The sequence below is a fragment of the Phragmites australis genome, chromosome 21 (assembly GCF_958298935.1).
Source record: "Phragmites australis chromosome 21, lpPhrAust1.1, whole genome shotgun sequence".
In the NCBI taxonomy this organism is placed as follows: Eukaryota; Viridiplantae; Streptophyta; class Magnoliopsida; order Poales; family Poaceae; genus Phragmites; species Phragmites australis.
In genome coordinates this window covers 2,099,578-2,124,218 of record NC_084941.1, presented here as the reverse complement: position 1 = coordinate 2,124,218, position 24,641 = coordinate 2,099,578, and the positions used below count along the sequence as shown (strand labels likewise).

At 45.2% G+C, this 24,641-nt stretch overlaps 5 protein-coding genes, 1 non-coding gene and 2 pseudogenes across 9 annotated transcripts; 5 read left to right on the top strand and 3 right to left on the bottom strand.

Moving 5' to 3' along the window:
• Window positions 1-290: 290 nt before the first annotated feature.
• LOC133904165 (zinc finger protein GIS2-like) lies at window positions 291-3,407 on the bottom strand. 4 transcript variants are annotated; one of them, XM_062345676.1, is made up of 4 exons: window positions 3,212-3,355; window positions 2,467-2,611; window positions 1,828-1,923; window positions 291-1,142 (listed from the first exon to the last, which is right to left on the bottom strand). In XM_062345676.1, exons 2-4 carry the CDS (start codon window positions 2,568-2,570, stop codon window positions 557-559), a joined length of 786 nt encoding a protein of 261 aa, XP_062201660.1. In that variant the 5' UTR covers window positions 2,571-2,611; window positions 3,212-3,355; the 3' UTR covers window positions 291-556. The 4 variants fall into 4 exon arrangements, with proteins under 4 accessions (XP_062201660.1, XP_062201659.1, XP_062201658.1 ...); XM_062345675.1 differs by having other exon boundaries at window positions 2,467-2,690; window positions 3,212-3,354; XM_062345674.1 differs by having other exon boundaries at window positions 2,467-2,710; window positions 3,212-3,353.
• A 61-nt stretch (window positions 3,408-3,468) lies between these two features.
• LOC133904012 (uncharacterized) lies at window positions 3,469-4,362 on the top strand (annotated as a pseudogene).
• Window positions 4,363-7,415: 3,053 nt separating this feature from the next.
• LOC133904163 (xyloglucan endotransglucosylase/hydrolase protein 31-like) lies at window positions 7,416-9,016 on the top strand. Its single transcript, XM_062345672.1, has 4 exons — window positions 7,416-7,899; window positions 7,966-8,066; window positions 8,214-8,431; window positions 8,527-9,016. Exons 1-4 carry the CDS (start codon window positions 7,644-7,646, stop codon window positions 8,882-8,884), a joined length of 933 nt encoding a protein of 310 aa, XP_062201656.1. The 5' UTR covers window positions 7,416-7,643; the 3' UTR covers window positions 8,885-9,016.
• Window positions 9,017-9,168: 152 nt separating this feature from the next.
• Window positions 9,169-10,122, top strand: LOC133904011 (uncharacterized). The gene has a single exon (XM_062345499.1). The coding sequence runs from the start codon at window positions 9,169-9,171 to the stop codon at window positions 10,120-10,122; it is 954 nt and encodes a 317-aa protein (XP_062201483.1).
• A 1,224-nt stretch (window positions 10,123-11,346) lies between these two features.
• Window positions 11,347-12,495, bottom strand: LOC133904166 (uncharacterized; annotated as a pseudogene).
• A 35-nt stretch (window positions 12,496-12,530) lies between these two features.
• Window positions 12,531-15,955, bottom strand: LOC133904010 (uncharacterized). Its single transcript, XM_062345497.1, has 12 exons — window positions 15,633-15,955; window positions 14,790-14,868; window positions 14,593-14,682; window positions 14,468-14,512; window positions 14,092-14,127; window positions 13,936-13,989; window positions 13,765-13,866; window positions 13,410-13,520; window positions 13,167-13,309; window positions 13,032-13,071; window positions 12,744-12,805; window positions 12,531-12,655 (listed from the first exon to the last, which is right to left on the bottom strand). Exons 1-12 carry the CDS (start codon window positions 15,953-15,955, stop codon window positions 12,598-12,600), a joined length of 1,143 nt encoding a protein of 380 aa, XP_062201481.1. The 3' UTR covers window positions 12,531-12,597.
• Window positions 15,956-16,312: 357 nt separating this feature from the next.
• LOC133904194 (U1 spliceosomal RNA) lies at window positions 16,313-16,472 on the top strand. The gene has a single exon (XR_009907427.1). It is a non-coding gene; the product is annotated as a U1 spliceosomal RNA (small nuclear RNA).
• Window positions 16,473-19,298: 2,826 nt separating this feature from the next.
• Window positions 19,299-21,868, top strand: LOC133904149 (cytochrome c-type biogenesis protein CcmE homolog, mitochondrial-like). The gene is made up of 2 exons (XM_062345658.1): window positions 19,299-20,189; window positions 21,409-21,868. The coding sequence occupies exons 1-2, from the start codon at window positions 19,443-19,445 to the stop codon at window positions 21,409-21,411; spliced, it is 750 nt and encodes a 249-aa protein (XP_062201642.1). The 5' UTR covers window positions 19,299-19,442; the 3' UTR covers window positions 21,412-21,868.
• Window positions 21,869-24,641: the final 2,773 nt, after the last annotated feature.

Below are 24,641 nucleotides of genomic sequence, written 5' to 3'. Positions count from 1 at the left end.
CACTAAACTTTTGACGTACCACGGCAAAACAAAAGTTTATAGATAAAGAAGCAAGTAAACAGTGTTCAATATTCCAGCTTTCATTCGAGAGCTCCTTGGCCCAGTCGCCCAGTTTACAGTAGCAAGCAAAAGGTAATCAGCAGCTGCAACTGTAGCATACGCGTCCATGTTAATCCTTAGTCAATTCCTCCTCCGGCTAAGTGAAATATATGTTTTGTGGGGTAATTGACCATCAGTTACAATATTGCAAGTCCTATCAGAAAATAACTCTAGACCAATAAAAAAATAGCTTTGGAGCATAACACATGCTCTGGTGTTTCAAGTTTGAATTTGGAGTTCATAAGTAGTAGGACAAGTATTCCATCTAGAAAAGTTATACTCAACAGACAATCACAGTTAAATAGCCCATCCCAGAATTACATCTAAAGCTGACAAGTTATGAAGCTGAAACAGCTAGAATCCGTTATTGTTGAGAAATATAAAGCAAATGAAACTAAGTATTAATGACACAGAGGGTCTAAAGGCACAGTCATCTGAACAAGCGCTTGGAAGTCCTTCAGTAACGGCGAGGGGGGAGCCGATCCATGAGACTCACTGAGGGGCACTCATAAGCCATGTGGCCACGGCCACCACAGTTGTGGCAGATCATGAAGGCGCCAGCCATGCAGTCACGGCTCATATGGCCAACCTGGTTGCAGGCCCGGCAGACCACATCACTGTAGCCACCACGGAAGGGAGCACCGCCGCCACGGAAGGGAGCAATGCCACCGCGGAAGGGAGGAGGCCCACCCCTCTCACTGAATGTATCAGATTTGGGGCACTGACGGGCCAAATGGCCAGCGACATTGCACAGGTTGCAAACAGGATCATTGGTGCAGTTGCGGGCAATATGGCCACTCTTCCTACAGTTGTTGCAGGCCTTCTCATTGGTGCATTCCTCACGAAAATGCCCTGGCTTGTAGCAGTTGCTGCAAAGAATCACTTCTCCAGGCAGCACTGGCGGAGCAGTGCAGTCTCTTGCAATGTGGCCAGACTTGCCACAGTTACGGCATATCCCTTCATTCGGGCAGCTGTTAGCCATGTGGCCATGCTCTTTGCAGTTCCAACAGATATCTTTGGAAGAACACTCAGCTGCAATGTGCCTGCCAAATTAAAACAGAATTACAGTCTGAAAGAGAGATATCAGCTCAAAAGGAGCAGTCATAGTGTAGCCTTCCAAGTCACATGGAACTATAACTTATCATGCCTTATCTATGGCTTAAGCTTCAAGGTCTTTATTGCATAACCATCAGATGGTTATGATTAATGTATGTTATTTAATTAACCACATCACAAATTACAAAAAAAAAAAAATTCAAACCCTTGATCGGGCATCGGGCAATAAGAGCCTAAGACAATAATGAGTTACCTGCAAATATGGGTTGAACTTCACTAAACCAAGTGATGCTAGAAGTATCATCCAGGATGACATGAACATCATCAAGACACAAAAGGTGGAACATGGAGTTTGCGCCCCTAGGGGCACATGCACCCCTTGTCCACACTATTCAGGACACATGAAATGCCCTAGAATGATTAAACATAACCAAACCATTATAGCCATAATCATGAACGAAATTGATACAGCATCAGTTGAGATTTCTTAATCTAGAATGGGTGGGGAGTTCTGCATAATGTATGCTTATGACAGCAGGGCTAGTATGATTACAAGCATGGTAGACATTACAAGCAAATTGCACTTATTAGTGAATGAATTATGGAAGATCTCAACACTACAAAACTATAAGAGCATGAATCTATGTAAGCAGAATCACACACAGTTCTTACCCGGGAAGTCCGCAGGTATGGCAGACAACCACATTGGGACACTCTCTAGCAAAATGCCCAGGACGCTTACAATTGTTGCACAAATCATTATGAAACCTGCACAACAAAAAGGGAAATACAAATGTCTGAATAACGGTGTATTACAGTTCCACAAAAATTGTTTACTAATTACACCATTCTTGTCATGACTCATGTCCAACTACCAAACCCCACACATAGGGATTTTCCTAAAACCATGAAACAAGATGAATTCATTCAACATTTTGCACTCTCAAACCATTGTCACCATCCCATAATGGCAACTGAACATGATGATCAATCATGTTCCTTACACTTTTTTACTAGACTTGCAGATAAATTAGAGAGCTGTCATGACCCAATATAAAGCACATCTATTGATGGTGCACACACAAGTGATTATAATGGGAGAACTATACCAAACATTTATATCAAAATCAAATAAACAATTATGGCTATATATCCAGCATACAAACTTAAACTATGTGCAAGACCCAAACTATGTGCAAGACCTATACAGGTAGCATTTAGGCCAATATATACGTGATAATGAGAGGAAGAAGTAATGTTTGGATGAAGAATGTCAAACACTCGTCTCGTTTGACTTAAATAAGTTCAAACCTGCTCGGACCATGACGGTTGTCCCTCCGGTACGGTGCGTCACGGTATGAGGTCCGTTCAGTACGCATCTTGCGGTCCTTCGGTGGCGGGCTGCGGCTGCTCATCGTCAACTCTTCCCTCTAAACTCCTCCAAGCTCCAACCAAACTGCAACACCACACCACAAAATCACCACCTTCGACACTCCAACAAACGCCACAACCCTCTGTTCTTCCTTCTTTCCTTCCTGTCCAGAACAAAACCAGACTGAAATCCAACCCCATGAGTCCAACAACAACCACCAAGCTTCACCTAAGAGCACGCTCAAGTTCCAACAGTACTTCACACGAGTCGCGCAATACTCAACTTCCTACCACCCTTGCTCACAACATACGAACAACATATGGATTTTATTTTTCTAACATACCCACCTTATCTACAACATGCCATCATACTTTAATATAGTTTCAGCTGCGCCTACTCCCACCCTACAAGGCTACAACAACCTCAACACAACGATTTCTTCATGAACAGTGATTCAAGAATTCCGTTCCACCCCTCCGTCCTACGAACATGCACACAAGCGTCCGGGAAAGAACCCTAGGGCTGCCCATCTACATAGGTAACATCAAACACGCCGAACAGATTTCCATACAATCCAACAACGTACGCGCGCATCGACGGCGAGAAACCTCGCGCCACGATTCGAGTTCGAGCCACAACTACGGAGTACGGGCACAATTGAAATCGAACAAGGCTAGGGCTTACTGCGAGGGCGGATCTCCAGCAGCGCGACGGAGGAGTACCGAAGCTCTCCGCAGCGAGGTCGGAGTGCAGCAGTGAGGGTGCTCCGGTGCAGATCGCCGGCGGAGCACGGCGGCGGCGGTGGGGTCGCGACACGGGAGGCGAGCCCGGATTGGATTGGTCCGAACGGCACGAGTGCGCGACCCGGTTGAGAAGCAGGCGCAGATCCAGGCTATTCAGTGGGTGCACGTAATTTTCGTCCGTCCGATTGGTAATCAACGATGCAGAGAGAGCGGTCGCTTTTTCTTTTTTCGGATTCAATTGAGCGGCCGCTTGTCCGAAGAGCTATTCATTATTTTATTTTTAAATCAAATTTTGATTTAAAAAATAAAAATAGCTAATACTAGTGGGCCGCGAAAGGAGATAAACTCTCGTCAGCTGCACTGCCGGCGGCGGCGACATGGACGCCGCCGTTCTGCACCATCGTGGCGGCCGACACCTCCGACCTCTCCTTCCCGCACTGCGACGGCGCGCTCCGGACCGCGCTGCGTTCTGCTTCGCCTGTGGCCACCCAGGCGCCCGCGCTCGTCTACCGCCTGCTCCCTCTCCGTCGCCACGCACGACCGCGTCGTTCACGTCGTGCTCTTCGACCGCGCCGCTCGCGCCCTGCTGGGATGCCCCGCAGACGAGCTCGTGCGCCTCTTCGCCGCGCACCCGGGCGCGGCCCGCGCCGCCGCGGAGGTCCTGAGGGGGGAGGGGGGGTGCCGCATGGCGCTGCGCGCGCCCAGGAAGGGCATCTCCGTTGTCCCTCTCCGCGACGGGTTCCGCTCGGTCGTCGACACCCTTAGGACGCTGTACCCGCTCTGCTGATCCTTCCCGCTGCCATGGTGCCATGTCATTAGGATTTTGAGGTTGGTGCCCCCATTCTGTTCGATGAAATGCTTGGTGTTCCAATGACAACGCAGCAACAAATGCACAACAGCACAAGCATATCAACTACGACGCATTCTAATGTAAATTGTAGCCTCTCTGCCTCTCAATGATCTTTGTAAAGCCTCTTTTTGTGTCAGATTATGGCTCAACTTTTGAGCATTCCTCTTTTACTTGTCTGATTAAATTGCTTAGCTTCGTGTTGTTAACATTAGTTCCAGCAATTACCAATTCTTCTTCTGATTTGAGCAAATATCATATACGACCATTCAAACACCTAGACGAGAACATTTAGAGTTTAGGATTGCAAAACATCCTGGAGCACAAGAGAAGATTTTGGTCACAAATCCACCATGAGATGCTCCAATTCGATAGGCATAATGCAAATATTTGCTGCTGATTCTTTCACAGTAGCTCCAGCTTAATTTGTAAGTAGTTCAGCTTGTTTGGCTAAGGTGTACTGAAAATCTTCCTACTCCCCACAATGACTCATTTTTGTCATATCAATCTCACAATTAAACATATCTGACATTGCATTTGAATCCACTACTGACATGACTGCACAATGCTCCTTTCCAAAAAAAAAAAATGACGGCACAATGCTTCTTTAAGTTCAGCGGTCTTAGCTCTCTGCTTTAGTTATTCTCAGCCATAGTCCCATTACGCCACAATAGTACAGTGTCTGCAGGGGCATTGTTCCATTCCCTTGTTAGTCTGATAAGATAATTGTGACAGATCAAATCAAATTTTCATATTGTTCCTGACATATAATAAGAAGAGGAATCTGAAAGCCAGAACTTACATAACTTTGTTGACCAATCTATGCTCATGTCCTCAGCGGACTCTCAGGGTTAGGCTAAATGGATGAGAGAATCGCGTCTACGCAAGTGATCAGGCAAATATAATTGATATAGTGACGTGTAATCAAGTCGACCATACACATCGTTTTTGTCAGCCCAAAGCAATAAGAAATGTGTGACTAATCAACCACTGAATAGTGAAAAATTTGAAGAGATATACAGCCTTGGTACCTTGCAGAAAGGTTCTTCATGAACTGATGAACAATGCACCCTTCAGGCCACATGTTTGCACCTGTCTATATGCATGAACAGTGAAGTGCTGGAAAGCTGATAATCTGATAGAGGAGGAGAAGTGTTACAGTCAGAATTTCTCTCTTTAAACTGAAAATTTAGGAATTTAGTTTGGAGTTTACATGATTCTCTGTTCCAGGAGGGAATCCCGAGCTTTATTTTTTTCGGCATTCCTACATTTTTGTCATTAGCGTCGGCAAGTAAAGCAAAAGGGGGGCTGTTCAGCTCTATATGCCATGGAGGCCCCATTGCCCCAAGTATGAGTAGATGCATGTACGATATAGCTCATCTACCTAATTGTTGCACATAAATTACAACAGATTTGGAGCAAGGGTCCACTGCAATTTCGTAAGGTTTCATTGGTTTGAAAGTGCACCTGGTTTCGTTTGGAATGTTGCAGGCGTGCAATGGCTATATCGACGCATCTACAGGGAAGTTAGATTCTCCAGATGTGACCCCTTCCATCATATTGATGCAGTGCACAAGAAATGCAGTTAACACAAGAGATGCAAATTGACAATATATAGTAGCAAACCTGCAAAAACAGCCTCCCAAAATCGTCATTCGTTTTGATTAGTTAATATCTTGCAAATTGAAGCTGATCAATCACTCTGAGAGTTCAGAGGACAAAATTCTGAGCAGTGCGGCCTTTGATCCATCACAGGATCTAACACTGGCGCTGCAGTATCTAAACACCAGCGCTTGCGATGGAGCTCTGAATCTAATGATTGATCCTACTGTGCTGCCTGTGATGATGATGGCGACGTGGCAACAGGCAACCATGACTTCTACAATAGTTCAGCTTCACGAGTGTGTTCTTGCCTCTGAACCCTCTTCAGTACACACAAATACTGTTTTAACTGTAGACAAATACTGCTTTTTTACTTCACTCAGCAACTCAGTATCTGTCCAAGTGATAAACTTGCAAAGAATCACTTGAGCAAATCATATCTTTGAAAGTTTGATGTGCTCCTGGTAAGCTTGTTGATTAGCCAATCAGCAACTCAGTATCTGTCCAAGTGATAAACTTGCAAAGATTCACTTGAGAAAATCATATATTTGAAAGTTTGATGTGCTCCTAGTAAGCTTGTTGATTAGCCAATCAGCAACTCAGTATCTGTCCAAGTGATAAACTTGCAAAGATTCACTTGAGCAAATCATATCTTTGAAAGTTTGATGTGCTCCTGGTAAGCTTGTTGATTAGCCAAATGATCTAACATGTGAGCTACCAGAAACAAAGCCCATCATTTAAGGCTATGCCATCAGTGCTGTATCTGCAGTTCTGTGAAATTGTTCTTCTCTTCAGTTCGTCAACGAAGCGCGTGTCGGTTTTGTGATAATACTGAAGAGCAATTATTTGGAAGGTTTGATTGCCACTGAACATAGAATCAAGTTTTTAACTAATTAAGATTTATCCTGGTTGGGGCTGACATACCAAGCGTGAGTAATGCAGGAAAGAACCATTTTCCTTGAATCGAAAGGAAGAAGGCGTGGTAAAAGTTATATGCTAGATAATCAAGCTTTGGTTCGTTTTATTCTTTGCTGCTGGAGGGTAGTAAACCGAAAGTATGAGGTTGGAAACTTAACTTGGTAACCATGGGAAGAATAAACGCAAGAGACATGGTGAAATTTTTCGACCAACATTACTGTTATGTAATTATTATGTTGTTTGTTTCATGATCAGATTTTGCAACTCAAACACTCGAATTTTATTAGTTTACAATACACCAGCTGTATTTCTTGTTGTGGGCATCTAAAAGGGGCTAGAAATTCCAGATCTAATTTTTCAGATCTGAATTTTATAATTATTTTTTTACATCTAAAAGGATTTAAATGGAAAAAATGTTTAATTATAAATTTGTATGTATCTTTGATAGCTATCATTTTTATATAAAGATCATCTTCATTGAACATCATATAAAAGCATTATATATATTTTTTAATATAATCTACGAGACACAGGACTATCAGGCTCTAGGACTCACTGACACGTACACGTGGAATACCGACAGGTTTTTAATCGACGCTCCGCTTATTGACAAGTACATATTTCTACGATTTCTACAATTTTATAATAAAATAATATATTTAAAAAATCCGTGGTTTTGTGAGATGCGACAGTATCCAAATCTTTTGCTTTACTTTTGGGGCCGAGACCATATTCAGTTATTCACTCTCCATGCACTCCACTAGCTCTCATCTCTGGGCCTCAAATCTCAAACTTTTGTCTCTACTCTCTCCTAACAATCAATTTCCATCCTTTAAAAAAACAATCAATTTCCATCAACCTTCCCATCACTTTTGTAGGACCATGGATTCATAGTTCTACTGTTATTTCTCCTATAAAAGAACCCCTTGCAAAACAGAAATTTATCACACGCAGACACCAGATCACTAGACAACACATCTAACATTATCACCAGCTGAGTGGCCATATGGCAAGGCCTGGTGATCTCCCGGTACAGCGAGCAGCTCTCCTCCTTGCATGCATGCTTGCTCTGCTCATGCTGCAGCTGCAGCTGCAGCCCTGCAGAGCGCAGCACCAGCAGCCTCCCTCCCCCGGCTACTACCCCAGCGCCATGTTCAGGTCGCTGCCCTTCGCCGAGGGCTACCACACCCTGTGGGGCCCGCAGCACCAGACCCTCTCGCCGGACGGCAAGTCCCTGACATTATGGATGGACAGAAGCTCAGGTACGGTGATCTCGATCGATCGAACAGTTAGTCTTCACAGAGTGGTGATCTCCATTGTTGCTCCAGGCAGCGGGTTCAAGTCGGCGCGGGCGTACCGGAACGGCTACTTCGGCGCGTCGATCAAGGTGCAGCCGGGCTACACCGCCGGCGTCAACACGGCGTTCTACGTGAGTGAATCGATATCTCCAAATGCAGTGCTAGCTGCATCCTGCATGCTGAATTCTCTCTCTTGGTGGCGCGCTAGCACTGTTTTACGAGGCGAAAATGCCATGCGTCGCTGAATGCTTCTGATCAGATGAGATGCACGGGTGCAGCTGTCGAACAGCGAGGAGTACCCGGGGTACCACGACGAGATCGACATGGAGCTGCTGGGAACGGTGCCGGGGGAGCCGTACACGCTGCAGACGAACGTCTACGTGCGCGGCAGCGGCGACGGCGCCATCGTCGGCCGGGAGATGAGGTTCCACCTCTGGTTCGACCCCGCCGCGGACTTCCACCGCTACGCCATCATCTGGAATCCCGACCAGATCCTGTAAGTTCGACTGCATCTGCATGGATGCTAGACCGGCATGGCCGAAGGCAGTTCAAGCAAGCAAATGAGCGAGCTTGGGGCGATTGGTTGTGCAGGTTCCTGGTGGACGACGTGCCGATCAGGCGGTACGAGAGGAAGACGGAAGGTACGTTCCCGGAGCGGGAGATGTGGGCCTACGGCTCCATCTGGGACGCCTCCGACTGGGCCACCGACGGCGGCCGCCACCGCGCGGACTACCGGTACCAGCCGTTTGTGTCACGGTTTGCCGACCTCAAGACCGGAGGGTGCGCCGCCGACGCGCAACCGGGCTGCCAGCCCGTGCCGTCGTCGCCGTCTGGGTCGGCGCTCAGCCCGCGGCAGGAGGCCGCCATGCGGTGGGCGCAGCGGAGCTCCATGGTGTACTACTACTGCCTGGACTCCTCCAGGGACCACGCGCTGTACCCCGAGTGCTGAAACTGGCAATGCTGCTGTGTGTTGGACAGAGAATCCATCTCTTTGCCTTCTACGGCTGACCGTCCGACTACTTCGCATGCATGGCCATCCAACTCCTGGGCATACATGGTCGTCTGGCTACTTTGTCTCATATGTGCCTATATAATATAATTGCTGTAACTCTAAATTCATCAATACAATTATGTGTGATTAGCTTCACTTTTATGGTATCACCATCCGTGTTTGCATCCTACGACGACGCGCTTCCGCTTCATTCCTAGCCACCATCTCACCTCCGTTGTGTCATGACCGACGATGACGCCACCCGTGTCGCCGTTGCCGCTCGCGAACGCTTGGCCGCCGCAGCCCGCGGCCATGAGGAGACCGCCGCCCGAGTCCGTGACGAGGCCGACGCCCGCACCCACGAGGAGGCTGCCGCCCATGATGATGATGTCGCCCGGGCACTGGTCCTCCACGAAGCCACCGCCATAGCCAATATTCATGCCCAGGCGGTCGCCGTCCAGAATACTCATGCGCTGGTGCCCATCGTCCTTGACCTCGGCTCATCAAACTACAACAAATGGCGCGGCTGGTTCCTCATCACGTTGGGCAAGTACTCGCTGACTTGCCACGTCCTCTTCGACGTCGTCCACCCCGACTCCGCTGACTGGTGTCGCATGGATTGCGTCGTCCTCGAGTGGCTATACGGCACAATCACCCCCAACCTCTACAAGATCGTAATGGAGAACGGCGTCACCGCTTGCACTGTCTGGCAAGCGCTCGAGGGGCAATTCATCGGCAACCGGGAGACGTGCGCGCTGCACCTCGACGCCAAGTTCCGTGCCTTTGTCCAGGGCGACCTCACCATCTCGGACAACTGCTGCCGCCTGAAGAGCATGGCCGACGCTCTAGGCGCCCTCGGCGAGCCTGTCCTTGACCGCACTCTTGTCCTCACCGTCTTGCACGGGTTGAACGAGAAGTTCGTATACATGTCGGCTCTCCTCAAGCGACAGTGGCCATTCCCGACGTTCCTCGATGTTTGTTCTGACCTCCTTATGAAGAAACTCAAGATGGCGTCGCACCCTTCTCAGCAATCAACGACTGTCCTCCTCGCCACCACCCCATCTGGCCCAAAAGGGGGCGCTCATCCCACTCGCGGCCAAGCTACCGCCTCGGGCGACTGCTCCACAGTGCCTCCTGCCGTGACGCATGATGGCATTGGCTCCTACGGCAGGTCAAGTAGCGCCAATCGTCGATGACGCTGCAACAATGGGGGCGACAAATTCGGCACCACTAGCGCTTCTTCCGGGTGGCCTTCCTTCTATAATTCATGGACGGGCACCATCCAAATGTGGCCCGTACCACAGCAGAGCGCCGATGCCCGCCCCTCGGGAGAAAGTGCATCGCAGTCGCATGGCGGTGCGCCCATGCCCCACGCCATGGTGGCATACCCGCCGCTGCCAATGACAATGCCCCCTACTACTTGCAGCCGCCTCAAGTTCCTCCGCCAGCGCCCGCTCCTCCCGCCTGGACTCCCATGTCCGAGCATGGGACCTGGACCAGTCGTCTCTGGCAAACGTGTTCAACACTATGACGCTAACACCACCGCTGACGACAGACTAGTACATGGACTCCGGGGCCTCCTCGCACATGACTTCCGACGTCGGTATTCACTGAGTTCAGGTCCAGTCTGAACGTCCGCTCCAGCGACGTTCTGACTGGGGGCGTGTTAGACAGAGAATCCATCTCCTTGACTTCTGTGGCTGACCGTCCGACTCCTTCGCATGCATGGCCATCCAACTCCTGCCCTTCCGGCTCCTGCTCATACATGACCGTCCAGCTTCTTTCTCTCATGTGTGCCTATATAATGTAATTGTTGCAACTCTGAATTCAACACAATTATGTGTGATTAGCTTCACTTTCACTTCGATCTGCTTCGTTTTGTATGCGTTGGTACGATGCGATAGTTACGGATTAAAATTTCGCTAAAATTTTGTTGAAATTTCACAAATTTCGGAAGGGAACGAAATATCTAATTTTAGAATTTTATTTTACTAACATATGAAACCCACAGACCGGGACGAAAAATGACCGAAATTTTGTAAATTTCGATCCTTTCACCAATGAATAAAAAAATTTGTAAAACAAAATTGAAATCCCTGGTGATAGCTGAGGCGTGTGAAGTGATCAAGAAGCACCAATCTCTACTGACCCTGCACAACTGGATTACTCCAATGCTGCACTGCTATACAGCAAAGCTGAGGGTTGTAAATGTTATGCAATTACAATTCGCAATCCAAACATATTGGGTTTTAATTCTCCTAAAAAAGGCATGTTCTTAAAAAGAAATTTAAATTTTCTAAAGAAATACCAAGGTACAGAAAAGAACAAATGAATGTCTGATGTTACATTTAAAAACTATAGTGATGGCCAATGGTGATATTGGTACAAACTGGAAATATCAGTGCACCGAGCATAAAAAGGAAGCATCAAAGGTGTGACAGATTGCTACCCATTTGTTTCCTTGATTTATGACACCATGAAGCATAAGTACAACACCAGAACACCAGCATATTCAATTCTATACTCTCTACTGATATATTGGAGCCGGAGCCTTCTACAACATGGTAGGATAGGACTACATTGTTTTACACCACACTAGGTCATTTAGTGATCACTGTACAGAGCAAGACGCGATCTGTTACTCGTACAATAAAGTTAATGAAGTACTCGTATTAATGTGTTAGCATGCATAGCTGCCAGAAACAAGCTAAAAGAATGACATCAAGTTTCACCAAACAAAGAATGAAGTCAATGACTGCCTCTGTTATGCTACCTAATTTTGAAAACCTGCAGCTTCTCGGCGCTTAAGCACCCAAGGTACCTCTCCCCGGATGAACTCTCTGCAAACCTTAGATCAAGGATTGGTTGCCGGTGGGGGCTGAGATCAGCGAACCTCTGAAACGAAGGCAGCCTCCAAGTCCGGACCCCATACAGAGACTCATCACCATAGGCAAAGAGATGCTGATTGCCTCCACACGGTATGATTGCGGATTTTGACATCCGCAATTCACTTACATTGCCATTGCAGATTTGGTCATTGGTGAAGGATGTGCTGCTTGTCCTCTTCATGAGGGCGTGGTGTCATAACTTCCTGAACCAGTGGGTGCCGATGATAGGGGTGTAACCGCTTGAGGTGTGGCGCCATAATCCTGCAACTCAACTTTCGGACGGTAGGAAGCCAGTAGGTCACTTGATGGAGGGACGCATGCAAGAGAAATGCAGACCCCTTGATTTTCCATCCCGCTTAGCAAATTTAGCCTGAAAATAGACCAAAGAGTGAGCATGGGAACTACAATAACCAAAACCTACAGTTCCAAATACCATTAGCAGCATATCAGTAAAAATGTGCAGGAACATTTCAATCAACGACATATCTATTTTCGCTGCCATCAACATCCCAAATGCAGGGTCCTATAGAAGAAGCAGAAAGAACCTTTCTGGAACCACTGTCCTCTACGGAAGCAAATGTTAGACCATGCCCAGAAAGACCTCCGTGAGGCCCTATCTATATCATCCATTTTCTGATTCAACGGTTGAACTAAGGATAAGAGAGGGAGAGTGGACACATGTCATCGAAAGGGAGGGGGCTTTTTGTAAAACCGGATCCTCTAAAATTTGCTTCCGTCATTTACAGCAGAGTGGATTGTATGGACTGGGCGTTGATAGACCCATCATAGAATGCAAAGGTGCTGAAGTTTGACGAATATCAAAGACCAATAGCACGCCATTCTGTAAATTCAATAGAGAAATTTCTAGTCATACTTCCAAAGAGCACAAAAAGATTAAGAATAATCACAAGGGATATTGAAAAGTCAACCTGTAATCCAGCATAACTGTGAGTCGAACTAGTATGATCCCCTGAACAGGACCAACCAGGACCTGCGAGATATTAAATACAGAAGATTAACAGGTCAGGATAAATGTACGGTGCATTTTCAATATCCAGGAGCTAGAGCTATGACAAGAGAAGAAAAAAAAAATGGAGCAGACTTGTAGATAACCAGCCCTAAGTAAAAGAAAGAATCATCTATAATATCTAAAAAAGTTTAGGAAGGGCATAAAAATAGTTGCAATTTTTTGTGAAATTACAAGGTCAAAGAATCACCGGTAGATTATATTGAAGGACAACATTGTTGGTTGACATGCTGGGAGATAAAACATAAGCACAAAAGTCAGCTATCAGAGTAAATGTTACTAAGACAACAGTGAGAAATATAACTTTCACACTTTCTATATAGACCTGAAAAGTGGCAATTTCCTGCTTAGTGATGCAAAAACAGCATGCCCCCCAGGCAGTATACAGATGTCCCTAACAGCTTTAGTATCAGGAGAGAGGTGGGTTCTCTGCATTCCCTGTCTAGCAAACATGCTGATCTGCCGAAACTAAGAGTTGAGATGCACAAGGTCAATAAAAAACCAAACTTTGTGGTGAGAAGCATAACTCACCGGAAGTCTAGGCAAAGCATCTGATTTAGACTTGTACCTTTGTAAGGACATGTTCAGCACCTACTCCATGTGCCCTTCCAGAAGTGAATATAATTTGGGTGGATGCATCTATGCCCATGACTCGAGCTCCGTCAAGAAAAAACTCATTCTACAGAACATAGTTGCCAATTGTGACTCGGTGTCCCTTTATAATTCTACTTCTATAGTGATGCTGATGTTCAACTAACTATGACTGAAGTTGGCATGACAAGCATATACTATACACATCATAAGTGCATTGTGTCATACCACATTAAGCCACACAACCAAATGGAACTAGAAAATAAATCTCATGATAGTTTAGATCTGGTAGCATAACAAAAAGAGGCAGTCAGACAACACTAAAATAAAACCTGGAGAACAAAACTGCAAAGATTGCTACAGTCAATGTCCTCCGTAAGTGAGGCGATTGGCTCTGCATCTGTCGTTCCATCTGATGAGTGCTCTGCCATTTTCTTCACAATTTATTGTAAAAATCGTTAACATAAAAGCTTTATTATTATGATTAATCATTATTATGATACCTGTCTCTTTGAGCTCGAATCATATATTATATTTTGTTGCAACACAATCTGCTTCTGAAATCATATAAGGAAACATAAAGGATTAAACATGAGGTTTATATACAGAAAATATTATTCAATTTGATTAGCGAAACAATATTTAAATTGTACAAGTACCTTATGCTCTTTTATCTCCGCAAGTAATTTTGCTTTCTCCATTGAAACATAAAGAAAGCACAAGCTTTGAGAAAAGAATATGCAACTTGTGGTAATTTTGATATCTGTATAAGATGATTACAGAAATTGAATGAGGCAGTAGCTAACATTCCTAAACATTTACATCTTTCTCATAAAATGGTAAAGGCTCATTATTAATCACTAATCACATGAACTGAGATGGTGTTAAGACAGACACGTCACATAGTGCAAATAACTAGATTATTAAATTGATTTCACAGAATTTTACAATCATGTGAGCATGTTGATGGCACAGAGTGATTCTAATATCAGATTGAAGTAAAAAATGCAGATAGTATGAAAAAAGGGAGCTTACTTGCTTCTCAAGAGATTCATTTTTGTCTCTCAATGACAATACTTGCTGCATAAATCAAACAAGATTCAGTAGATGGTCAGAAATACCTCCAAGGAAAAGTAAAAAGGCAAAAAAAAAAAAAAAACCTTTTCAAGATCATTATTTGGAACAACAATCTCTGGTACATAGAGGTTGATAATGTTGTTTTGTTTATATCTCTTGCTGCATTGAGGACACTGAATAAATACAAAATTAACGAATTGGATCAATAAGAAGGATTCCCCACAACAACACTTGAAGATATTATTCTGAACTCTAGACCACCCTTCATTAGTCAGCATACCGGTGCTTTTTTCTTCCCGCACTGCAGTAACCACCTTTCTGAGCAAAATCTGCCATAGACATGCCCACAAGGAATGTAACTGGCTGTGGAACATCACAAAGTTAGCAATTTAAGATCCTCCACTCATAATGATTTGAAAACATAGAGGTATATGCCACCAAATCAGCGTAAGTGAAACAATAAATAAAATATTGAAGCAAAAAAAAGGTCTTCAAGAGCAAAAATCAAAACAATCGCAATAACACATAATAAGTACAATCTATGCATAATAAACAATTTTCTAAATGCCCTAATGATAAAAAAAATCATGGCCCTTCACATGCTACCCTTTTCTGGCATACAATTCCATACTAGTCAGATCATACAATTCCATACTAGCAAGACGGCTACCCTTTTTTGGCATAACAATTACAAATCCCAGACATACAAGTTGTAATGTTATTTTTTTTTTTTTTTAGAATTTCCTAGCGTCCAATCAAGTTGCCTACCAGGCAGAGTGACAGCTCAAGTAATCTCCAGCAGAATCAATAACAGTTATATTCAGATCCGGAGACTTCAAAATACATAGAAGTCCCACATTCATGGATATTCACTCATACGACACCCTATGGCAGAGCTCGTGATTCGAAAGCGGCCACTCGCAAATACATCACCATATAGAACATAAACCACGACCGATAAGAAGCCACAGCAAGTCGATTTAAAAAATTGTGGTTTCAGCTAACCCATATTAGTATGAGATCAGCAAACCGCAACTGCAGTACCAATCTAGAAGCTCAGAACCAGGCGTGACAGCGAGCTGGTTAATAAATTCACGAAAATTATGACACGATTCCTCCTAACCTTACGCGATGCGGGCCATCGGCGGTCCACTCGCTCATGCAAATGGAGCAGCTGGAAAGGCCGTAGGGCCCCTCTGCCCTGCCTCCTCTCCCCGTCGCCTTGTCTCCGGTCGCCGAAACCCTAGATTCCCCACCGCCACCACGACGCCCCCTCGCACCCTCATCGGAGTAGCCCTCGCTCCCCACCTCTTCCTCCGACGAAGAGCCTCCCTCCTCGCCCGGGCTGGACGAACTCACGTGCACCACCACGGGAGCCGCCACACCAGCCTCTTCCTCCCCCGGAGGCCGCGGTCGCCTCCCCCGGGAGCCCGACCCCGACGGCATTGGGTGGATTGTAGATTTGCGAGCGGCCGCGGACAGGGGGCCCCCGCGGACAGAGGGAGGGAGGGACCGAGGGAGGGAGGGAGGGAGATTCTGGAAGCGGTGGCGCCGGTGAGCGAGCCCGAAATGGTTGGCGCGCGCGAGCAACAAGTAATGCGGGGCTGGATCACCGGGCGTTATGGGCTCTTCTAATGGGCCGCTAAAGTTGGCCCATCAAAGCATCGAATCGGCTTCCCGCACTGCACCAGCGCTCGCGCGGCAGGTGAGGAGGTGCGTTTCGTTTAGTACCACCTCGCTGCGCGGAGATGTGTCGGAGCGGAGACGAGGTTACATAAGGGGCGCCCCTGCCCTCTTTGCAACATACTTACCTGGACGCGGTCGACGGCCGATCAGGAATGGCCGTGGCCTAGATCAATGGCTCACATTGCACTTGGTGAGCGCGTTGGTCTACCATCTCCCCAAGTGGGAGAGTGGACGTCATAATTTGTGGTCGAGGGGGTACGCGTTCGCGCGGCCCCTGCCAATTTTGCAAGACCGAATTTTTCTTCCATTCGGATGAATTGAGCAGCGAGACGGAAGGATATAACGGGGGCTTTGACCGCTAGCGATTGGCATGCTCAGACACTGCCTGCTGACCACTGCTCGCTCAGCCATGTCCCAGATCCAAGTCTCCGCGCTCTGTTATTTCTACGCAATCGCAATTACATGGAAATCTGATTCCCGAGACAACACTGCGCAGGGAGCTCACCTTCGATTCACTGATTGCAGGGGGAAACATATCTTATGCGTCTTATGTTTAGATTTTTGCCACAGTATGCCCAGTTGGAATTTAGCTAGGAACTGGGATGCAGATTCAGTGTAAGGCCGACTCCAGCGACGATGGTACCGAGTGCTTTGGCCTCCAGCATCCCGCAAAAACCCTCCAGCATAAGATAGAGAAAAGGGTATTTAAATTTGAGGTTCTCTCTCGCACATATTACTGTTTATATATGATGATTATGAATCTAAAGAGAAAATAAGAGTAATAAAAAATAGAAAATATAGTAGTTGTTGGAGATGAAAAAATAGTATATACTATAATATTACTATAATAGATGAATTTTTAGAGTATCTGCCGGAGTTTGTATAAGTGCGTTTCGCAATTGAGTTGGATTAGAATTCAGTACATTCCATGTGGAGGTCAACAAAGAGATGTCTTCTAGAAACTTGATATCCTGAGTATTCCTTTTCTTTATCCATTGGAATTGGCTGTGCCAAATGCCCTAGTGAATCTAGTCCCTTGGGGAAAAAATTGAAAATTCACCACATAGGGAGTTAACATGAAACATTCTTATAGAGCTTCTTTTGCTTAATAAAATATGTGTATGAAATTACGGGTGATGTTGTTTCAACTTTCATAAAGAATAGAAAGCATGTGATATTTCATTTGCCATGTAGTTGCTGATTGTTATGGCCAAGGCTTTGCTAAACATCCATTAATGTCCTAACGCTATCTTATGAAATAGATGGCAAGTTGAGGTGAACAGTATATTTAACTCACCAGATTTCATCTTCTAGCTCTACCTCGTCATTTATTGGCTGGTAGTTATAGTACCTAGTCGGTATTTCTTCTAGAACAGAGACCTCATACAATTTTACTCTCTAGAGATGGACATATGCATTGTTATTATCCCTGGTTGTGTTAGTTCTGCAGCAGCATTGCTATTATCCGGTGGCAGGAACAGAAATGCATCAAATCAAATCCTATTTTCTCTCCTTTATCTTAGTTCTCCATTTTGTATCCAAACATTCTCTTCTTCTTTCATCTTATCTCAAGTGTATGGATTATATGCAAAAATGTGTGTTTTTCCTTACTAACTTTTCTATCATCACACTCCAGGTGCGAGGTCCATCATGTGCTCTGATGTTTTCAGACTATCTATCGGAGAGCAAGGAGGATTCAGGAATAAAGAACATCATGGTGCTGGAGCGTGGGTTCAACGGATGGGAGGTTTCAGGGCAGCCCGTTTACCATTGCACTGATGCTCCATGCAAAGGGACGTGCTCTTGAACTCTTCGAGAGTTTCAACTTCTACTCAGGAAGGAGATTCTATTCAACGGCTGATCATACTGTCATTCTCTAATTTAACGGCTGATATGTACAATTAAGAGAAAAGAAAAGAACAGAAAGAAATTTTATAAAACTTTTCACCGAAAAATTCCTAAGAGACCCTTATCTATACCATCATTCGCTAGTCTTGCATCAACATGCTGTCAGACACAGATTACCATTCCCCCAACAAATCGTCAGATACAGACTCCACGGTGTACTGACTGCCGAGTCATTTAAGCTTTGATTGGATACTGATTTGATTCTACATATGTGCTCTGCAGTTCTTTGCATCCAACTGTAAGCTGCACTCGTACCTCTCTGACATTTTTCTTGGCATGGCCTCATTCTTCATTTTTATTCTCAGCATTTGCCCTTTCTTGCTTGCTACTCTCTACCCCGTTATGGTGTCTACTTCCCCCAGCTTCTTTTAGGGTCCGAAAATTCGGCACTTTTTTGTAACGAAGAAATATTGCAAGAACCGTCGGAAAGAAAAGATTTGCAAGGCGGTATTTTCGCCCCCTAAGACGGTCAAATTTGCTTAAGTGAAGTGCATAATGAACTTTGACGGAATGATAAACAAACTTTACAGTAGAACTTTAGGTGGTACCAAAATGCACCAAATGCTTATAAAAAATTCCCTAATTTCCACGTGAAACAGACGGAATCCATTGATCCATTCCCACGTTTCCTAAAATCGTTGCGCCGTGGCCTCACTTGAGACGTTAATAACTCCTTCGGTGCTAAAGGTACTAAAGTGGTTGGAAATGTCGATTACATTCTATAAGAACTAATTGTCCCGATTCGATTAGTCATTCTGAACAATTGCAAGATAAATTGAGTTTTTGTTGATGGTAGAAGCTTTTTCGTATCTTGTTTTTTAGCTATACAGAAATCTAAAATAAACATTGAGCCTATGAAGCATGTTCCACGCCATAATATTGGGGTCTTCAACCGCTCTTTGATCTCGAGATTAAAATTTTAGTGAAATCTTGTGAATTTCAGTGAGGAATGAAATATCTAGTTCTAGAAAAAAAATTCGTTGATATATAGGATCACGTAGCAGAAAACCAAAAATAACCGAAATTTTGATGAAATTTTATAAATATCGACCTTTCCATCGGTAAACTTAAAAAAATTATAAAACGAAATTGAAATCCTTCCCGATTCCGTTCCCACGTCCCCCAAAACCGTCGCGTCTGTGGCCTCACTTCAGCCGCTGACCACGTCCACCACCGCGATCCCCCCCACCCCCCCCCCCCCCCCCCCCGCGCCGCCGTGCGCCGTGCCGTGCGCAACAAGCCGATCAGCAGCCGACCATCCGCCGCGCCTTTGTCCTTCGTCTCCGCAGTCCGCACCCTCCAGATCCCACCAGGCCAACACCACCAAGACCCCGACCCCATGGCCTTCTCGCGCCTCCTCCCCTCCCGCCGCCGCCTCCTCTCCGCCATTCTCCACACCCCAACCCCCGTCCCCACGCCCCGCGCCACCACCCCGCTGGCCCCCTTCCTCTGCTCATTCGCCTCCGCCACGCGGCGCGCGGGGCCCTCGTCCTCCCGCCCCCGCGACATCGGCGCGCGTGCGCGGCAGCTTCAGACCCGCCGCCTTTGGTCCTACGCCCTCGCCTTCGGCTGCGCGGCCGGGTTCGTGGTCACCGTGCTCGCCACGTTCCAGGACCAGCTCGTCTTCTACCTCACGCCCACCGACGCGCTCGCCAAATTCACCGCCGACCCCTCCAAGTCCCGCGTCCGCCTCGGCGGGCTCGTGCTCGAGGGCTCCATCGCGCACCCCTCGCCGGCCTCCCCCGAGATCGAATTCGTCGTCACGGACCTCATCACGGACGTGCTCGTCCGGTACGAGGGCGCGCTTCCGGACCTCTTCCGCGAGGGCCACTCAGTCGTTGTCGAGGGGTTCCTCAAGCCCTTCACCGACGACCTCCGCCGCGACGGCGACGGAAGGAAGGTGTCCGAGAAGGCACGGGAGTGCGCGTGCTTCTTGCGCGGCACCGAGGTGCTCGCCAAGCACGACGAGAAGTACATGCCCAAGGAGGTCGCCGAGGCGCTCGAGCGCAACAAGAAGCAGCTCGAGGCGGAAGCGGAAGCGGGCGCACCTGAGGGGACGGTGGCGGTTTCGGCGGATGGAGCAAAGGCAAGCTCTTAAGATTTTGCATTCCGATTTGAGATTTACTAGATCTTACGTGTGAGGCATAGGTACATTTGATTTCCCACTCGAATTGGGGGATATCTGTGGCGTGATTCAATTCAAACTGTTGTGATTGTAGCATTTTCAGTCGGGGATAAGGCAATTTTTGTTAGATGAATAATGACAGGTGATGATTGGACACAGCTATATATATTCTTTTTGAAGTAATAGTATTGGTATACTCCTTCCACTGAGTAATGTGGAATTTTCTTGTGCAAATCGTGGCTTCTTCTGCGGCTTAATTCAATTCAAGCTGAAGCCCGGGATATGGCAATTTTTGTTTAGGGCAATAATGGCAACTGAGGATTGAACACAGCTATATTTATTCTTTTTTTATGCAATAGTGTAAGTGTGTATACAATACGCTGTCATCCCTCATCACACTTGATCAGCTGATCAAACTGGACAACAATCCAGATTTTTATAATGTTTAATTCCCTGACTTCCATTTCTGCAATGGTTTTAGTCTACATATGTGTTTGTGTTTTCTTTGCCTGAGCAGTATTGCTGCCCAAACAGGACATGAACTTCCTTCTGTTCACTGTCCATCATATTTGGTTTGCAATAGGAAGTTAGGTTGAACATTTTAACATCAACAACTATATGTGAACCTAGTACGGGTTGATTTAAATTTGACAGGACCGGCAGTCAACTCTGGAAAAACAGGAACCAATGACTGGTGTGGTATGACCCGGTTCACTTGAATCGTTTTGATTTGGAAACAGGTTGGAATGCAATTTTAATACCGTGTGAATGGAGTATTTGAAAACTGCCGATTCTAGGTGGTAACCATGGCACTGGGCTTTCTTTGCTGCTAAGAACAGCACTTGGTTGTGGACATATATGTTAAATATGGGTTGATATTTATTAAAAATATAACTAGTTATAACAGTAGTTAAACTGTTGGGACGGTTGGAACAACACACCAATAGCCCCAGTCTAGTTCACTCAGCAGTCTGCTTTCAATTACTCTGCTTGTAAAGTTTATGCTTTGGCTCATGAATTTCTCAGTTGAACTCGTGAATTATTTTGGATGCCGATGTCTTTTGTTTGTTTTTGGAATAAATGTGTAATAAGACTATCAGTCCTTGCTAAGATAGTATCCAAATAACCTACTAGATTATATTTTGTAATGTTCTAACTTAATTGTACCTTATTCACATAGTGAAATTATTCAAGGGATGGTTAAAGGAGGATTCGACTTGTCTAAAGCAAGATTTATCTTAATGCGCTGCTGCTGAGGCACTGGCTAGAAAGACAAGTGCAGAGATACTGACACTGCATTTTTAGCGACTTCAGAAAAGACGGCACTGCATTTTAGCCTTTCTTTTCTATAATCTGTCCAGTCTCCAGCTTCCACCCTCTTGAACATGCTTTGAGACGGCTTTTAATTGTCGTTATTACCACTTTACTTTGGATATCTGTTGATGTTTTAGCAGCACCACATTCTCAGTTTCCCGTACATAGTTTGTTGGTAAAATTAGGTAGATATTATCGCAAAAATGCCTATATTAAAAAATAATATTGTCTGTAAAGATGACACGTGGAGTCTGAGCTTAAATGTCATCCTCACATTGATAGTATTTTTTAACTTTTATGATTTTTAAGATAATATAGTTTGTTTCCCTTGATGGCTCAAAATTTTATTTCACTAGCTAATTGTTTAGATATGGTAGTATCAAATATAAATTTAAGTATAAAGATATAGATGTGTCATAGAAGTGAACAAATACGTCGAAAGCAATATAGTAGTTTGATTTCAGATGAGATACGAAAAATAAGAGAAGATTATCTGCTAATTTTTCTCTCATATGTTCTTCATTTATTTTTATTAGTAAAACGAGTCTCGTATTTGTATCCAGTAAAAAGTCAAGAAGGCTGGAGGATAAAGGTGGATGGTAAAAGTGGATAAATTATTTAAATTTTATAATATTTTATTAGATAGAAAAAGAGTAGAGAGAAAAGATGACAGGAGAACTAATTTATATTTTTATACAGTAGAGATTAGAAACGGAGTATATACGAAGGAGAAATCCTCCATTGAAAAAATATAATATTTCAGCGGTCATGTCTCATGTACCATCGTGGCTTCGCCGCTTCGGGCTGTGTCACAGGCGAATTGGTTCCTTTTGCTAGCTTGTGTGCCCAGTCTACCTTCGATACTACTACTTCATATCGACGTGCTGTGTTGTGCACTTCCATAAAAAAAAACGCACGGACAAAATCTGAACCATGCCACTGCAAGAGGAGTGTGCAACATAACTATTAGCACATTTCCAGAATTTGGTGCAAGCATGGATTCCATTTTGATGCACCAGCACCATGAATCAATGTATTTGTGAAAATGTGTAAGATTTCTTCCAGATTTACACGAGCTTTGCGTCTCTGTAAAAAAATCCATGTTCCAATCAAAATAGTCCATAAATCAACAATCATGCCGAGCACATTCTGATTCAGCCGAACCGAGCAATTCAACATTTCTTGAATCCTCACAAAATACTGGCAAAAACTCAAACCGCAAGAAGAATAGATATATTTAAGATGGGCCTATTAAGAGCATACATAAAAGTAAGATGAATGAGGCGCTCTCACTCTTCTGTTGCTGAGGGTGTGGCCTTCATATTGAAAAAAAAAGTAAGATGGATTATCGAGTAGCATACAAATTACTTATAGTAAAAGCATGATGAAACACTCTTAAGTAACTTTAAAGAAGGAAAAGCAGCAATAACCACACACACGGTTGAAAGTGTCTTCCAGCAATTGTTACGACACAAAAGGCATGCCACAAGCAGTATATCTGTTGCCGGTGTGCAGCTGAGCGAAGAAGTAGGAACACGATGATGTAATATAAATCACCTTGAGAAGCTGCCGGAGACACTGCCAGGGCAACAGACGACACCTGCACCCAGACGATGCGCTCCTGGTTCCTCGTGAAGTCACCGGCGGTGGTGGCGTTGGGCTTTTCGCAGACGTAGGCATGGGCGTCGAGCAAGGCCTCCACCCAGTCTAGGAGGGGCGGTGGTGGTGGCCATCGGAACCAAAAGGTGACGGGATTTGGAGGCGGATGGATGGGATCGATGGAGCCCGGAAGGGGACGGGAACAAGCGGTGCGAAAGAAATTACACATGGCAGGTGCCTGGACGAAGTTGCGTCCGTTTGCTCGCCACGCTGGAGCTCAGCGCCAGCGCACCCGGGAAAGCCGCTGCTCTATTAATGTAGCAATTGGATTCGTGGTTTTTGTACTTAATGGGTTCGAATTTAGTTCTAAATTTTTGCTCACATGTTTGATGGGATGGATAATTAAAATGGGTTGTGTCGGACTTGTATTTTCAATTTCACCCACGATCCACCGAAATTCATTCCGGATTCATAGATTAGCTGTAATCACAAAGGCTCGACCCAACTCTCATAGCCCACTACACACATTCACACATATGCACCAACGCCTCTCATGCTCAGTCGCATCGGGATTTTGGTCGTCACCTCCCCGCCGCTCGTGCTCCCTGCTACCACCATTGCCTCCCCACCGCCCGACAGCCATAGCCCAGCCTCCTGCGGTCGCAAATCCGACCGCAATGCAGATGGAATCTCGAAACCCGACGAGTGCTGGTTCGGGTGCCAGTTTTCGTTCATTTGTCATTTTGGACTCGAATCGGGTTGCGAGTGGCGAGTTGAAGATCAATCTAGTCGTAAATGTCATTTTTTTTATATAGTTTTGCTATTGCTTGCTCGATTGAATTATGAATTCTCCTAGTTTTTTACTCGACGGTGGCCATTGTTGATAGGGGTTAAAATGAGTCAGATATTTCCTGACCGAACGAAGGAGTTTGGATAGGGTTCGCAAATGCGAATGAAATGCACGATATTCGACACTTATCAACTGATGCGAGCACCATCACATTCCAAATACTGGCAAAAACCAATCAAATTTGGATTCAAATTTAAAAAAATGCAAATTTTGATTGAATTCTACAGATTTTGATCAATATTCGCGATATTCAAAGAATGTGCCAGGGCTCGATATTCCGTCCTCGCCCGCATTTTGGAACCTTGGGTTTGGATAGCATTTCAGAAAAAAAAAATCATATATTTAAGATTTTTTTGATATTAGAGTCAGCGTCAGAATAGTTGTAACAAGAATCAGAATCGTTTGTAGAGAGAGGGGTATCTATCGGATATCAAATACCCGAGAATAAAAATGGATATTTGGTACTCGTAACTTCTCTGGTTTCGCTCTGATATGACTTCTCTCATGGTAATATATTATTAATTTGCTTGTTGGACGCTTGATATAGTTGAGTTTTACACACACGAAATGGTCGAACATCGTAATATATGCAATTTATATGGTTGTTGCTTTTACTCAATATTCGAAGATAGACCTTATCTGTATGTGAC